Genomic DNA, 16,460 nt, shown 5'->3' on the forward strand with positions numbered 1-16,460 from the left:
GTCTTTTGTGGTTTCATGCAAAACATTTGCTACTGCTGAAGGTGAGAAAAACAAAATGAATTTCACACCTGACAGGAATTGTTGTTCTTTTCTCACCGACATCTGTGTACTAACATGTTCATTAAAATCACTTGCGGACATGCAGAGATGCAATGTATTGCAGGTGAACAAAAGTAAACTGGCAGATCAGCTGTGAGTTATTTCTTAATGTAAACAGCAAAGCTTCTATTCAATATTTGTATGTGTTGAATTTAAAAGACTACAGCTGTGCAGATCAGCTGTGAGTTACTTCTTAATGTAAACAGCAAAGTTTCTATTCAATATTTGTATGTGTTGAATTTAAAAAACTACAGCTGTGCAGATCAGCTGTGAGTTACTTCTTAATGTAAACAGCAAAGTGTCTATTCAATATTTGTATGTGTTGAATTTAAAAGACTACAGCTGCGCAATAAAGGACTTCCCGCTCATGTTTTTTTAAAAGGTTTTCTGAGAGCACACAAGGATGATAATCACTACAAGGATTAAGACAACCGTTGTTGTGGTAAGTTCCCTATTTTGCTCAATGAACACACAAGTGACTAACATAGAAATGGGTTAAGGAGGTGGGGAAACTGTGTGTTCTTAGCATTGAAACAGCAGTATACTGATTGAGGCACAGGAGCAGCATCTGCAGATGGAAGATAAGGCCAGAAACACCCCCTCTCTAGTTCCTTTTTATGGTTAATCTCAGATATAGATCTTCAACACAGTAAATACATTCACCGCTATTACTGTACATATCGCTTTCTCATTTTGATTGTATCAGCTTGCTTTTCATCGTTGAAAAAAAATGTTTTTCCCCTGTCAGTCTAAATATCACACTCACCATTATGCAAGAATATAAAAACAGCATTAAGAATATAAAAAGAAACATTAAATCATATGTAAAACCAGCCTGTTCTTTTTTTTTATCAAGGGTTCTAGTTTAAAGTGTAAAATCAGCCTTCCTGTCATAATTGGGAAGTTGTTCATTATTGTAGGGGGTTTCTTGGCTTCTACTCATTCTGGGAATACAAGATTACTTCCCCTTTCAACCCTCGAAGGTTATGGAAAAAATAAAAAACATTTCAAGACAAACTACAGTTTCATATGTGGGTGTATGCGAGTGCATTGTGTGTGAACACAAAGTTTAAGAGACAGCAGTTGTTCCTTGTACGTTTAATGGCAAAATAACAGAGGACAAAATAAAATATTTACAACACAAAATAACATGTAAACACAATCTTCTGTACAAAGAAATATACATGCAAAAGTAAAAATAAGTCATAATAAGACATTCAAAATTACATTGCTGCAGTCTTGTTCTATGTGTATTTAAAATATGACATAGTTATGAGGTTTACATCCTGGGTGTGGGCAAACTGCCCGACCCTCTCTGTACATCTTTACATCATGAATAGGCTGAGTTTCCCAAAGGCATTTTATTACTTAGATCATATTTTTTTTCATGAATAGGTTTTAAGAGAACTCGTTAAACTCATTAACAGCATGATTTTGGGAAACCCAGATCCATACCAATAAATAGAAATGACACAAAATGAGAGACTTAGACTGTACAGACCAACAGGGAGTCATTAAACTCAACATGTTATTGACTTGACACATTGCTATTTTTTTTTTTTTAAAACATTAAATCAGATCATCTGACAGTAACAGTAACAACCTTCAAATAAAATAACAAACAATGCATGTTTTCAGTTTCACCCCCCTCTCTAGGTTGACTCACTCAACTGGCACTTTAAAAAAAACAAGTTCTCAGCAACTTCTTAACCTCAAGACATCTCGTTCAAATAAAAAGAACTGGAAGAGATCTCTTTCACGGCAGATATCTGTTAATGCTGATGGATACTTATCAAACGGGTGTATTTGAAATGTTGGTGGTGTGATATTTGGGTGTTTCTTAATTAGTATGATATATTTCCCAATCATTTCAAATCCATGTTGGATGGGGCCACAATGAGCAAAGTTTTCCAGACGTATTGCTTGGTAGAAAATGTCAACCAAGTCTGTGTCTCTTTGACGTCGAACTGAGATGCTAAAAAATCTAGCAACATACACCAGCATCTAGCTACAAAAGCCAAACAAACTCACACAGCAAACCACTTTGTGCACAGCTTGAAAAAAGACATGTGAAGTATTAGTTTTTCTTCAGCATATACCACCAAACAATTTCTTATTACAGTACAATAAGAATAAATAAAGCCAGACTGAACCTATGTAAACACTCATATGTCTGGGTTCAGTGTGCTCTGTTATAACTTAACATGAGAAATAATAATAAAAAAAAAACAAAAAAAAACACATTTTAGCAGGAAAAGAAAGCATAGTCAACTTTGGTATTGTTACAGAAAATAAAAACAGAAAAATGACAAAATGAAAGCATAAGTGCCTATATTTTATAGATACACATTTTTATACATTATTTCTGAAAACCCTCCTCTTGTCTGGGGGTTTTGCAGATATTAATACTGAACTTAATACATAAGAGTTAACACAATACAGACATCTATCGCAGTACCAGGTACGTACATGCCTTTTTAAGAATACGGCTACAACACAAATTTTCATAAATAGTTGCATAAATGTTAAAGCTGCAACATTGCACATGGGAATTGATGCAAAACACGAGTGCATTTCTAGTAGCGGTTTGTTCAGTGAGTGAAAATCCGTCTACTGAGGGTCTGCAGGAAGTGACTCATCTCAGCAGCTGCATGGGCTTACTAATATTCGGCAAAGGAAATAGCTTTTATTCTTCTGAGACAAATTCTTCAAAATGAGAATGAAAGGCAGGAATACGTTTATTTACAAATAAGGCGGATGCAGGTAGAAATCTGAAAAGCTATGCCGAATAGCTTTAATGCTTTTTCAAGATAAGTGAATTTCTCTAAGTGTTCACAAACCAAAATGATTTCACCTTTAAAACTAAAAGTGGGGGCATAAAGATAAGCAAACTATTGCACTGAGTGTAACTACAATGTGTTTCTGGAAAACATGGTTTTGGTCTTCATCTAGAATAAATGGACCCTGCTGATGGGTGCCACTTTGTTCACACATCTAATTTCTCTTGTTTTCTTTCTGCCCACTAACTAACCTTTGTTTTCCAAAAGGTATGAATAAAGACAGTTCTCTGTTTCCTCACTGTACATGGTTTCATTTACAAAAAGTAATCTCTCATTACAAAAAAACATTTTCATGTGTTTAACCGAAAGCAGCCTGAATTACTCTTATTATACAGTATTCTATTTTCTCTGTTTAACACTGTCCAAAACGCAAGACTTGCTCACGCTGGCTTGTTGAGAAATCTTGGTTTTCTCCCTGCGAAGTCAAGGATTGGATTCTCAAATAGATTCCAACAGTTCATTTGTTGTGCAGGCATAATGACAATATGCCAAGGTTAAGGACAGGTGGGGAGAGTCAAAGGGTTTATCAGCAGAGTAGTCAGTCAGTCAGCAGCAGCATGAATTTTGTGGCTTAGTGAGGGAAAAGGAAATCATCATGGACATGTTGCTGGTGGTCCTCTCAGCAGGTCTGAACCAGGTTACTCATCCACCGTAGTTTGCTGCACAGGCATGGATTCCTTCTATCCGATAACAATGCACAGGACATGCAGTTGCTCCCACTTTAGTGACCCGTTGTGACCCGTTGTTCAGATGTGGTTGAGCAGGCGGCTTTGTAGGAAGGTCTTAATGGTTCCAATGGGCCGAACATCGTTCTGGTGTTTTCGTCTCTCGATGAAGGAAATGAGTCTGGAGGTGTCCAGATGTGCCGTGTGGTGATTCTGAGATGGCGGCTGCGTGTGATTTAAGGTGGCATGACCAGTTTCTCTGTTTATCACACCTCGAGGCTGGAGCCAGGGCTCCTGCAGGCAAGATGCTGCAGAGGGCCGTCGTTCCGGCTCACCCTGAAGCAGCAGGCGGACAAAGTCCCTGGCAGCTGGGCTCACACCCTGGAAGTAGTCCTCAGGGAAGCTGAAGTCCAGGCGACAGATGTTCAGACATGTCTCCTCCAAACTCTCATCCAGGAAGGGAGAGGCGCCACTTAGCACAACATAGGTCACCACCCCTGTAAAACATCCAGTCCATCAATACACCCGTAAATTAATCAATCAACGAGTTAGTCAGTCAGTCAGTTAGTAACTAGGTGGGATGTGAGCCAATCATTTTCATTTTTTCAATAAATTTTTATAAGTAACGTATATTTACAATATTATATATTTAAATACTTTTAAAAAACACACCTGTTCTGGTAAGAGCAAACAGTGATGTCACTATATCTATACCATTTTATTGTGTTACTTCCATCAATTATTTTCTACATCAATACCTGTTATAGCACCCTCACTGTCAAAACAATCCTTTACTAGATAACTCATTTGTCTCAAAAATTCTCTTGAATTTTCTCTCTAACATTTCTCTTGAGGAAATTGAATCTATACAACAGCAGAATCTCACCTGAAGCATCAACATACAAAATGAATATAAAAAAGTTTGTACTATGTACTATATACTGCTGAATAAGTTCTATTCAGTTCAGTTTATAAATGCACATGTTACAGACCTAAACTCCAGAGGTCAGACATCAGTGAGACAGGCAGACCCAGGACCAGCTCAGGAGCAGAGAACTCTGGGCTCCCCAGGAGAGGATGGATGTAGGAGGAGGGAGGGTTCAGCTGAACGGCATCACCAAAGTCTGTCAGCTTGATTATTGGCTGAGAAGAGGCATGTTCCACCACAATGTTCTCAGGCTGCAGGAGCAGGAAAAAAAAAAGTTTTAAATAATTACTTTTTTAGGGCATGTTATGCCGCAATTAGATAATAACGGTGGAGAGCTTATAGGTTATGAGGGAGATGCAACACAAGTCCCCAGCAGGATTTGAACTGGGGATGGTGCAGCTCATGCTCAGCGTCTAAGCCCTAAGCCACTGGGGTGCTCAAAGAAAAAAGGAAATTCATGCATGAAAGGCAGATACAGAAGAAAACATCCACTGGCCCACACGAGATTTAGTTTGTTTGCCAGTTCTTTAAAATAGATAAATTCAACTAAATTTTACTAGAAAGAACTAATAGTACTAAGACCAAAAAAAAAATGCAGCTCAGCTTGAAAACCATCATCAAGAGGTTTCCTCCATTTGATATTTCTACACTGACCCACTTGTAAAACTTCAAAGAATTCCCTGATTGTCTGGAATAAATCTCTCTTATGAACCCCATGATATTCCACAGACTACATGACCTGAGGAAAGATGTAATCAACTGTAGTTACTTTGAGATCAAGGTGTGCTATCCTCCAGCCGTGCAGGTAGTGGAGAGCTTCAAGAATATCTCTGAGGTAAAGAGCCACTTTCTCCTCCGTCAAGTTTCCCCAGCTCACTATGTAGTCCAGGAAACGTCCCTGGTCTGCCCTGAAGACAGAAACGCAGAATGCATTTGTATGTCATTGAAAATTCACAACGATAATCCATTCATATTCTTCAAACAACCGAGAGTCACAACAGTTTCATGGAAACACTACTGAACTTACATCTCTAGCACAAGCACGTAACTGTTGACCGTCTCATATGTGTCCAGCAGCCTGACCAGGTTGGGATGGTCCACAGTCTGTAGGAGTCTGATCTCCTGCAGCACCTGTTCTCGACGCAACAGCTTCTTGTTGACGTGTTTTGCTGCGACTGTCCATTTACTCCCTCTCTGGTCACACCGCTTAGTCACTGAGAACCGGCCCCTGGGGAGGAGAAATGACATTTTTTGGAATATTTGAATACCATAGTTAATGTTGTGTAGAATCCTAGCACTATCCCTTTTTTGAGGGACATTTTGTTTATATTACTGCTACAATTTCTCTGGATCTCAAGATCTGACTTTCCAATCCTTCAGTTGATGCTTTATCTGTTTCTACGTTCTGGAAATCATTATTTAATCCTTTCCCTCACATTGTGCATTTGTCTGGATGAGCCAAAATCCGTTGGGAATAATACACACCCTTAAATGTGTCAGATCATTCAGTGTCAAAGGGAAGCGGGTGTTGTGGTCAATGAAAAAGAAATTTCAAGCCCTACACATTTAAATACCTTCATAATACTGCTGTGGAAACCACTGTTAACAACATCAATAAGACTGAGAATTTATTAGCTTTGATGTGGTCAAACGGCACCACATGACAGTCAAAAAGTTAGAGATAAAAGAAGTGGGGATTTCATCAACACATTCTTACCTTCCTAGTTCAGTAATCTCTGTGTAGTGAGAATCAAAGCTGCCTTTCCAGATGACTTCAGTGCCATCATCAGGGATTCCTGGGAACAGATATTGTAAGTATACTAACCGCTAATTTAAAAGGACTTTTTCATTTCTGCTTATTTGTTTGAAAGCAATTAAAGTCCAATCCACGTGTAAAATTTCAGCAGAAAAACCCCTAACTGAGGTGGTGTATCACAATGTACCCATTAACTAACCTTTACAGAACAAACTCAGGTATCTCACTAGCAAATGAAAAATTAAAGGGTGCATACCATAACAGGACTCTCACCTGAGACTCTGAGGCTGGCCGAAGAGGTGACAGAGCCTGCTACATTTGTGGCAACACAGGTGTACATACCACTGTCCTCAACAGACACTCCAAGGATACGCAGGGCTGCCTCTCCAGTGTCACTGTGGACAGATACAAGGAAGGAGAGAAAACTATCAAACAAGATGCACCATGCAAGCCAGAGTTTTTCTCCACTGGATCATACTCTGGGAGTTGCACATGATGCCAAATATACAGGAGCATTTTATATTTCTGAGGTGCTACTTGGGCTCTCTCCCTATCCTATCTATGTCTTTAAATTTTGTGTGTACAGTAACGTTCCTTCTTAACAGCTTATTTTCATTCTTACAGGGCAGGACTGTGTAAAGTTTGGCTGTGTGTGGTTGCAATAGTTAAATTAACTTCACAAACACAAAACAGTTGTTATAGCTTTGCTGTTACCTGTAAGTGATGCTGTAGTGTCCGTTGTTGCTCACAGTGGTGTTGTCAGGTCCCCGCCAGGTGACGGTGGCCCGGGGTCGACCACACACTTTACACCTCAGAGTAACACTGTCGCCACTCTCACATGCTACATCGCTAACAGGGATGAGGAACTCTGGAGGAGCTGGAGAGAAGCATATATGTTTAAGTTTATGAGAAAGTGATACAGTATCTTCAATCATGAATTATCTTGTAACATGTTTTTGTTTTATGCTATGTTTTAAGTTACAAGTTTCAAAATAAGAGCTCATGATAAGAAGGGATAGATGGCAGGAAATTCACAAGACCATAATGGATAATTCAGGCAAACATATTTGTATGGTATATGGGTTCAGTCTTTCTTTATGTTTCCTTTATCATTTTTAAACACACACACACACTCATCCACTCCTTCACCAAAAGCCACAATGTGCACATACCATCATAGATGAAGTTGGGATTGAGAAGCTGTAATGAAGATGTAAAGACAAAATTAGAAAGGACAAAGAATAAAATGACTTTAACTCAGTTATCATCATCATCTCTACCTTGACAGAGACTTTGTTGGCCAGGCTTTCCTGAGACTTGCGGTAGCCGTTCTCTGTTTTCCTGCCCTCCTTGTCTCTTTTTTCAGATTTTCGGCGGATGCGGAGTGCTGTGTGCCATGATAATGATTTTCTAAAACACAAAGCCACACCAAAAAGAGAAAAAAATCAGGTTCTATTGTTTTTTTAGATAATCATTGTGGATTCTGACATTTACACTTGTTCGTTTTTGTCTCAAGAACTTACTTGATTGTTCCCTCAGGGAGTTCTGGTGTGGTGGAGGATGAGGTGTGTCCTAATACATAGCCAGGGATCCAGCCTTCAGCTGCAGGGCAGTGCTCGTTGGCTGCCCGGTACACCAGGAACATGTTTTGCTGGTTGCTGGCTAGCATTTGGACCACTTCACCCTGCACCACACTGATTTCATCCTCCTTCACTGCCACATAGTCCTGGGTCACCAACATGGTGGACACACTGCTGCTGCTACTGCTTTCACTCTGTCAGAGAAGAGGATTGTGGAACTTTAGATTTAAATCGCACACCGACACATTTGGACACACACACACACATACACATACATTAAAATACACACATGCACCAACATTCCTGTAAAAGGGAAATACAGAAGTTTAGCATTGGCTTGAAACCATTCAAATCCATCATGACCATGGTGACACCAATGACCTTGCAAATATGCTTGATGCATGCAGCAGAAGAAGCGTTGCAAAATGCTTTTCATCTTGCAGAAGTATGGTTAAAACAATTGTCTGTGTCTACAGTGATAGCTGAGGTTTTTATATCAGAGAGCAGTTATGTTCTGAGAAGTTGTGAGGCAGAAGTTATGATCGTCCAGTCAGAGATGCCGAAATAAGAAACTTTGTGTTCATAAAGACAGAGTGGAGTTGAAGTAAAAAAAAAAAAAAAAACTGTTTCCAAGATGAAATATACAAGACACTCATCATGAAGAGAGACAAAGCAGGTTGAAGTGACGCAAACATCAGCTGATGTTGTCTCAAGGCTAACCACTGCAACATTCAGACTAAACTGGCTAACAGGAAAAAGGGAGAAAGGATGTAAAATGTGAAAGAGCTCCTCATACGGGACAAACTTTGGACCAGAGATCATTGATTATTGCATGGGAAGCTTCCCATGGAAGAATGAATGGAAAAGATCAAAGAGAAATTGTGTTTTTTAAATTGTTTGGCAGATGTTAGTGTCTATTAGCTGAAGTTGAGAAGCACACACATATTGAAGTTCAGAGAGAGTGCCTTAGAAAGCAGATACAACAGTTGCTCTGTGAGTCAGATCCACACTGTTAGTACACTCTGGGAGAGCCAGAAGAGTCTCTCTCACACACACTGTCGGTGAAGTTAGTGCACTCAGATAGCCATTAATCTTCACTGTAGTAGTTGCTGCATGTACAAGCCATTCTCAGAGCCAGCGGCAGGGTGACTGATTGACAGCCAGGGCGGGGTTAGTCACTAGTGAGTAGCTCTAGGCCTCACTGAAGCCTGGGCCTTGACTTGGCATCTTACCCCGTTGCTCTGGGTGGAGTGTATGGACTGCTCGCTGGTGGAGGAGCAGGTGCTCATGCGGTCTATGTCCTTACTGTGGGTCGAGTGGCGGTGATGAGAAGGCGTCCCATGGCTTCCCCTGCCCAATGAGTCCCCTCCACCAACACTGTCACTGGGGTAGGAGAAAGAACCAGGCCGGCTGGCTTGAGAGGGAGGCACAGCAGGGACCATAGCCCAGAAAGTGTTGCCTTTATGAGCTGGACTGGAGGGGACAAATGCTTCCTTTCCTCCTCCTCCTCCTCCTCCTCCTCCAGGGGACTGAGGTGAGATCAGAGGAGAAACCGTCCCGACTCGAGGGCTTTTTAGGGGCAAATTCAGAGGAGCCACAGCCATTTGTGGTATTCCAGCTGATTGATGTTTCTGGGTTTCTTCGTAGACTCCGAGAGCCTGTCTGACACTGCCCTCCATGCTGCCTGATGGCTTGTTACTGTTATTACTGTTACTTCCATGAGGACTATCCAGCATCCTCATCTTAGGGACCTCTGAGGCTAACAGCTCTCCATTTGTGGTGGTGTCTGAGTAGGGGTTAGAGGGGAGGGACTGAGGGTGGCAGGGTGACCACATACCTGCTGATCGGTCGGGCCCCTCGGGGCCCGGGGGGTGATGGTGGTGGACGGGCTGGGGGAGGCGTGAGGATGGCTGGGGGATGCGGGAGGGTCGGGAGCGAGGGCCACACAGAGAAGAGGAACTGCCCCCTGATCCTCCAGAACCACCGCCGCCACCTCCCCCTCCCATGTTGGAGGTACTATTGGAGCTGCTGCCCCCAGGCAGGCCTCCAGTACTGCTGCTGCTACTGCTGGGTGGCCCACCCGGCCCGCCGCCACCCACATGATTCCTCTGGTACTCTATGGGGGATGTCAGAGCTGTGGGAGAGGATTCAAGTCACAGAATTAGATTTGTGTAAATAACTAGAGATTATTCAGAAGAAGCTGCTGAAAACCTGAAAACTCAAACACAATTCTACTGTTAATTGTGTACATTTCCACAAAAGGACCAACCTCATTTTGGTGTAAACATGTCATTTTGTGTGGATAGTAATTATAACATACCATTGAGGAAATTGCGTTGGTTCTCCAGTATCTGGCTGACCTGGTGGACCCAGACTTGACTGATTCCAGGGCTCGCCGAATGGATGGTGTACCTCTCCAGGTTACCACTAGATGATCTTGAAGTAAGTGTGAACTTGCAGGGGTCATCTGCATTTTCCTCTAGACCCAGCCAGCTCACCTGGAGTAAGAAAGAAGAGAGTGGTGGAGAATAAAAATTAAAAGGACACAGGAGATGTTTACATTCGTTAAAGGAATTTGACATTGGCTTCATGGATAAGAAGCTACGGTGCAATCCATAGATTGCATCATTTTATTCATTCTAATTCAATATTATCACGAGTGGGAGGCTTACATTTTGTAACAGTAGCTTTCTGAGACTTCACTGAGCTGCACTCACCTTGATGCTGTTCTTGAAGAGGTAGCCAGGAGTAGAGAAGCCTTTCTTTTTGTCCAGGGGCTCACTGAAGATGACGATCTGCTCAAACAGGAAGACTCTCCTCTCTTTCATCCTGGATAGAAGCCCTCCATCCTGGTCTGAAACCATGAAGGTGTCTTGGAGAAGCAATCTGCCCTGAGCTACAATTTTACCCTGAAGAAAGAAGTAGAGAAACGGACTCAGAGAACAGACAGCAGCAGTGGAGGAGAGCATGCTGTTCTAAGCTTTTCTACCAGTTTTCATAAATTTAGAACAGGCAAGAAAAAAAGACCTTTGCTAATAAACTACCAACTAGTGCTTACAGTATCAGATATCTGCAAAAAATGAGTGCACACTGACACCTAGTGGCAATTTACTAAAATTGCAAATTGATTGCCTCATCATCAGCTTACATGACATTACATGTCGTAAAATTGTATAAAGAGCAGTCTTACATCGAAGCCTTGAAGGCGCCCAACATTCATCATGTCATTGCAGCGCTTGGGGACCACACACATCACCTCCACAGCTTTCTAAAGTAGAATATGAGAGTAAAGCAAGCCTTTAGAGACAAATTTCTGACATTAGATTCAAGTAAAATGAACTGAGGTCAAATCACGTGTGGCAAAAGGCAAAAGATTAGTGTATATTATCACTTAAATGAAGCTTGAGCTGAAACCGTTTGTCTTACCTCCAGCTCTGTTATATCCGCTCCAGCCTTCTTAGAAACTTTGAAAAGATCCTGTGAAAGAGTTCAGATATGTAGAGAAATGTTCATTGTGTTGAATAAATAAGTTCAGCACAGACAATATTTGTCCTTTGCTTGAATGCTGTCTAAAAGGCAAGAAACACCATGGTGGATTTACCTTTAGTAGCAGCTGGTACTTCATTATGCGCTGCACAGGTTTGATTAGCAGGTCAGTGATCTGCAATCTGTGGCCAAGTCGCTGCTTCAGGTCCTAATGAGAGAAAACATATTATCTCCAGGAAATACTAATTAGTGACCAATACAAGAAAGATAATCTGCTTACAAGCATGTTGATAAGTTCAAAATAATTCTACAGCCAACAACTTTATTTGAATGAATATTGGATATCAAAGTAAGCCAGTAGGTTTGGGAGGTGTAAAATGATGTAAAATGGTTTAACAATCTTACTTCAAAGTAAGTGTCAATGTACTCTGACACAATGTGCTCAGACTTAGGCTTGTTCTGGCAGTACACAATGTACATGTGTAGCCTCCGCTCCTGTAGTTGAAACAAAGCCAGAAATCAAAGAAAGCTTTTAAAAGTGAGAAATAATTTGACAGCTTGAAAAATGTCATTTCCTTACTCTCTCTTTTAAATTCAGCAAGCTGTATCAGAAAATCCAACAAAAACAAATGTGAACAGCAGTCTCACCTGTTTGACGAACAAAGGAGCCAGCCTGTCGGGATCCTCCAAACACTTCTCAAGCTCTCCCAGGAAAAAACTGTGAACCGACCAAGAGAGAACATGAACACATGATTTAACCTGCCAAGGAACATAGTATTGACTGGTATACATGTTCATTCTGGGGGCAGATAATACATAAACTTTAAAAGTTGTTGAAGGAGGGTGTCCACATACTCTTTGTGCCAGTCATAGATTTGATGGATGTTTCCAAAGACAATCTTGTCTTTTCCTCTCATGTCATCTGGAACTCCTTCCTCTTTCATCCTGCTCATGTAGCCCTGAGGGGATGAAGGTTGACTTACTATGAAATATACAGCAACCTTTAAAGGCTTTAAAGGTCCCATTTTATGTAAAGTATGTATGTCTTTTTTGATCATAAAGCAGGTCTAGGTTCTATAATAATACTGTGAATGTATCAAAGTGCTCAGTCCACAGAGAAATGAACACAGCCGGTATTCAGACACTGAGCCTCAAAACAAGCTGTCAGGACATCTGTATCTTTGTGATGTCACAGCAAAGCAGTCACCATCCTCAGCCATGTCCGGCCAATCTGGGCCCACCATCCAACCTTGCAGGGTTGTTTACCTGAAATCTGTTTTACTCTTATTCTATCACTCAGAGAACAGTCAGCCAGAGGAGACATAAAACTACATTGAGATGATTTTTGGTTCGTAAAATCACAAATATATCTTTTTATGGATATCAAAACTTCAAATAAAAGACAGGAAAATTGTAAAATATGGGATATTTTAACGTCTTTTAAATTTTTTTTTTTACCTCCACCACTGATCCCAGGTCCCTGACATAGTCTCTTTCAGTCTCCACCAGCTCCAGAAGCACATAACTGAGAGACAGAAAACAGAAATTGTCACAGTGTAATACAAATGTAATGCACTCAGCCATGGACGAACATCAGAAATACTCCATATAAGCACACAAATGAGGACAAACATGATTAAGTGATTGAACTCAAGCAGCTTTTGTTTATCAAAGCACTAACAAGACACTGGCTTATAACTCACTGTCTCCTCTTGAGGAAGCCAGACTTGCGCTCCTCCACCTCATCGATGGGTGAGGAGGAGGAGAGGAGGGAGTTGTCGGAGGGGTTGAGGGAGGGAGAGCTGCTGTCGCCCGGCTCTACTGACAGAGAACTGGGACGATCCTCCAGAGACTAAGGAAAGAAGGGGACAGAGGCGAGGAGAGGAAGAAGAGAAAAAAGAGAGGGAGAAGTAGTGAAGAGGTGGAGAAAATAAACAGAGCTGAAAAAACAGGCTGTGTTTACAGTATGTGATCTTATGTTTTTCACTCCAACATCATTTCATTTGTTTTAACATGGATCAAAATAAAACTGTAAGACCCCAGAGAAAACTGTATTGCCTTTACTTTGGTATGTGTCTGTAACTAGGCCAGAGAGTGTGTTGGGCTATCGGCCAGAGTGCAATGCCCATTTGTTGGAACAGTGGACAGCTGGCATAGTGAGTCACAGTCCTGACAGATGACTAGTAGGCCATGATGCCATTCTCTGTCAACAACACCAAAGAAGTGTGTGTGTGCTTGTAAATACATCGACTGGAATTGTTCTGTGTACAAATGTGACACACTTGTGTGTGCTTGTGAGTTTATCTTAGGATTTCCATCTCACCATCTTGCTCTTCACCAGCTCTTCGATGGCACTGACCAGTTCAGCAGCACTGGGCGTCTCTGAACTACTGGGACGAGCGGACAGACGAGATGCCGACTGAAAAAGAGAGAGAGAGAGAGAGAGAGAGAGAGAGAGAGAGAGAGAGAAAATGGAAGAAAGAAAGTTATCGGTTAAGGTTTAAAACATGAACTGTAAAACTTGGTGGTGCTGCATGCATACAGGTGTGACACATTTTCAATGACTACAACTTTGTATGTGATCAGGCTCACCATTGTTGAGTTTGGAGCCCGATATTCCACATGTCCAAATACGGACTGGTGGGTGTGATCTCCCTAATAAAAGGGTTCATTAGGGGCCAAGTTGGAGCCAATCACAGGCTGCTCTCAGGGGAAACGGGGGTTATGAGGTGGGTTTAGGTAAAGGGCAAGCTCTGGGATTGGACTGCTATTCGAACATGAGCACCATGATTGGTCTAACAACTTATATACAGCAAATATAGTTGCTTAATTCTCCATTGGAGAGAGAGTTTGCCTCTGCAACAGAGCTCAGTCTGAGGCAAAGATTTAAAGGGATCCCCTGTACACAACAGGACTTAATGGGAATTTACCATTTAGTCCCACAAACACCTCAGTACTGCAGAAACTCATGAATGGAGCATACACTTCAGCCACAGAAGTATAATTACACTCCATTGAATGACATTTATTTGGTGGAAGAAAGATAAGAAAAAGGCAAGACAAAAGTGAAACTGAGCAGGATCCAAAGTGGAGATGATGAAGAGGTTTTACATGGAAAGATAGGGAAACTGGGCAAGAAGAGAAGCAGAACAGAAATCAACGTAATGCTGAAGGAAGGAACATGCAACCATCAAGAAAATAAAAGGAAAAAAAAAGAAAAGTTATTAGTACCAAAGTAAAAGTTAAGTTGTGTTATTGTAAGCTCTCAAGTGTGTGGATGAAAAGCGATATTAATGCACCTCTATATGGGACCAAACACAAAAACCCGGCTGCTAAAATGAAGATTACGAAGTAAAAGAGCTTCAATAAACATCTTCCTGTGAAGAGCAACTTATTTTGCATGTGCCTGCACTTACCTATGTTATCCTACTTTAACATGTGGAACCCTCCCCTCAATTCATGTAAATAATCTATGCGTTTGTGTGCCACCATATTGCTGATCTGTTTTGGTTAGGCTTAAATGAAAAGAGCCATATGTGTCTTGGGTGACTGTACATTGTGTTTTCTGCAAACCATTGTCTGTCAGGGTTGTGTAGCTACGTATGACCCACCTTGTCGTCCTGGGAGTCGGGCTGCAGCAGGCTGTGTTGCTGGATGGCCATTGGGGGAGGCAAAGGGACGGCGTCAGCCCCCTCCTCTCCTTCCTCCTCGCCACAGCTCTGCATGCCTGATGAGGAAGACTTGGACAGGGTACCACTGCTCAGCCCCTCATTACGCATACGCTGGAGAGAGAAAAGAGGGAGCAATGATCATCAGTCGGTAGATCAGACGCAAAACTCGCCTTTAAATTTTCTGACAGTGTCGTAGCTATCCACTTCTTTATCGGTTCCTACCTCCTCCAGTGTCTCGTCCTGCGGCGTGGCAGCACTGTCATCCGAGTCCTTCTGTGAGCCGGGAATTGTGTCCATGTTCTTCCTTGTGCCGTCACGGTTCTTCTTGTGCTTGTGGGCGAGCTTCTTGACGTGGCCATCGGCTTTGCCGGAGCTGAGCCGCCGCACGGGGCTGGTCAGCCACTTCCTCAGAGTGTTCCCAGGACGTTTAGGCCCTGGTGAGCTGTGAGGGCCCAGGGTTTGGCTGGAGCCTGGCTGAAGGGCATCATTGCTGGATACAGACAAGGTGTCTAAAGGTGAGGTGGAGAAAGGACAGAGGAGGTTACTAATGACATTTTCACACGTATAAGGGCACCATCTGATCCAAATGAAGACAAAAAGGTTGTCTCACCAAAAATCAAAACACAGTATTGATTAGTATTTATCTTACATTGAGTGACAGGTCTTTTAATTCAGGCATTAACAGCAGATAACAACTAATCCACGTGATTAATGTTTTCTGGTTCTGTAAAACATGCCGAACGCTTGTACACAGCAGCAAACAGTCCTGCAATATGAAGATATGAAGTTCTACAACTAAAATGTTTCAGTTATTAATGTCAGGTAATCACAGCTTTATTTGGTAAATTATTCCAGGTTGGGTTTAAGTCATCAGCAGTTGTCTTCTTTCCGCATTTTTCTGCATAACAAACATTAAAATGACACTATAGGCACCGTCTATGCCTGTGAGTTTCCCTTAGGTCGGAGAAGATTGAGGAAAGTGACAGCATGTGATCAAGATTTTCATTATCAAGTTTGTTTGTGCTGTTTCTGTATGTGATATGTGCAGTAGGCAGGCTGGCCTCCCCCTCACAGTGATGGCAGCTCCTCAGGGAATCTGTAGGAGGAAAGCTCATCCTCGAATAGAACTCAGACAATCATAGAGGATAAAGGGCTGCTTCAGGCTTTGTCTGAGCGCTTCAAAGATACACCTGCCTGTCTCACCTGTCTGCTCAGACACTCCTCTTCTCCTTCCTTCCTTTAGGCTCACACCCTTTCTCCTCTGCTGCCCTGACATTGCTTTTCTTCACTGTGCCACTGAAGGAAGAAACAAAACCTCTTGCCTGGCTCAACAACTTACAGAATGAGTCTTGGGATGACAATGCAGAGGTTGGATTTCTTTCTTTCTCACACTGTGCAACATAACCCCAAGTGTGACACCACACAGAATTCCCTG

The 16,460-nt window shown here is 41.9% G+C and overlaps 1 protein-coding gene across 1 annotated transcript in view; it reads right to left on the minus strand.

The window, feature by feature from the left end:
* Positions 1–1,182: 1,182 nt before the first annotated feature.
* Positions 1,183–16,460, minus strand: part of triob (trio Rho guanine nucleotide exchange factor b) — a 105,945-nt gene continuing 90,667 nt past the window's right edge. The window contains exons 38-61 of the mRNA XM_023407475.2: positions 15,248–15,534; positions 14,966–15,136; positions 13,678–13,773; positions 13,058–13,206; positions 12,813–12,879; positions 12,210–12,313; positions 12,003–12,072; positions 11,760–11,849; positions 11,470–11,562; positions 11,295–11,345; positions 11,059–11,136; positions 10,586–10,777; positions 10,189–10,366; positions 9,101–10,002; positions 7,812–8,062; positions 7,569–7,698; positions 7,461–7,488; positions 7,003–7,165; positions 6,562–6,683; positions 6,250–6,328; positions 5,560–5,760; positions 5,302–5,440; positions 4,597–4,783; positions 1,183–4,101 (exon numbers count right to left, since the gene is read on the minus strand). Coding sequence (XP_023263243.1) covers positions 3,686–4,101; positions 4,597–4,783; positions 5,302–5,440; positions 5,560–5,760; positions 6,250–6,328; positions 6,562–6,683; positions 7,003–7,165; positions 7,461–7,488; positions 7,569–7,698; positions 7,812–8,062; positions 9,101–10,002; positions 10,189–10,366; positions 10,586–10,777; positions 11,059–11,136; positions 11,295–11,345; positions 11,470–11,562; positions 11,760–11,849; positions 12,003–12,072; positions 12,210–12,313; positions 12,813–12,879; positions 13,058–13,206; positions 13,678–13,773; positions 14,966–15,136; positions 15,248–15,534 — 4,244 coding nt within the window. The 3' untranslated portion in view covers positions 1,183–3,685. The remainder of the gene's footprint in view (positions 4,102–4,596; positions 4,784–5,301; positions 5,441–5,559; positions 5,761–6,249; positions 6,329–6,561; positions 6,684–7,002; positions 7,166–7,460; positions 7,489–7,568; positions 7,699–7,811; positions 8,063–9,100; positions 10,003–10,188; positions 10,367–10,585; positions 10,778–11,058; positions 11,137–11,294; positions 11,346–11,469; positions 11,563–11,759; positions 11,850–12,002; positions 12,073–12,209; positions 12,314–12,812; positions 12,880–13,057; positions 13,207–13,677; positions 13,774–14,965; positions 15,137–15,247; positions 15,535–16,460) is intronic.

This window comes from Seriola lalandi, unplaced genomic scaffold (assembly GCF_002814215.2).
Source record: "Seriola lalandi dorsalis isolate HSWRI2012SDOR001 ecotype SW California unplaced genomic scaffold, Sedor1 jcf7180002054336, whole genome shotgun sequence".
Classification (NCBI taxonomy): domain Eukaryota; kingdom Metazoa; phylum Chordata; class Actinopteri; order Carangiformes; family Carangidae; genus Seriola; species Seriola lalandi.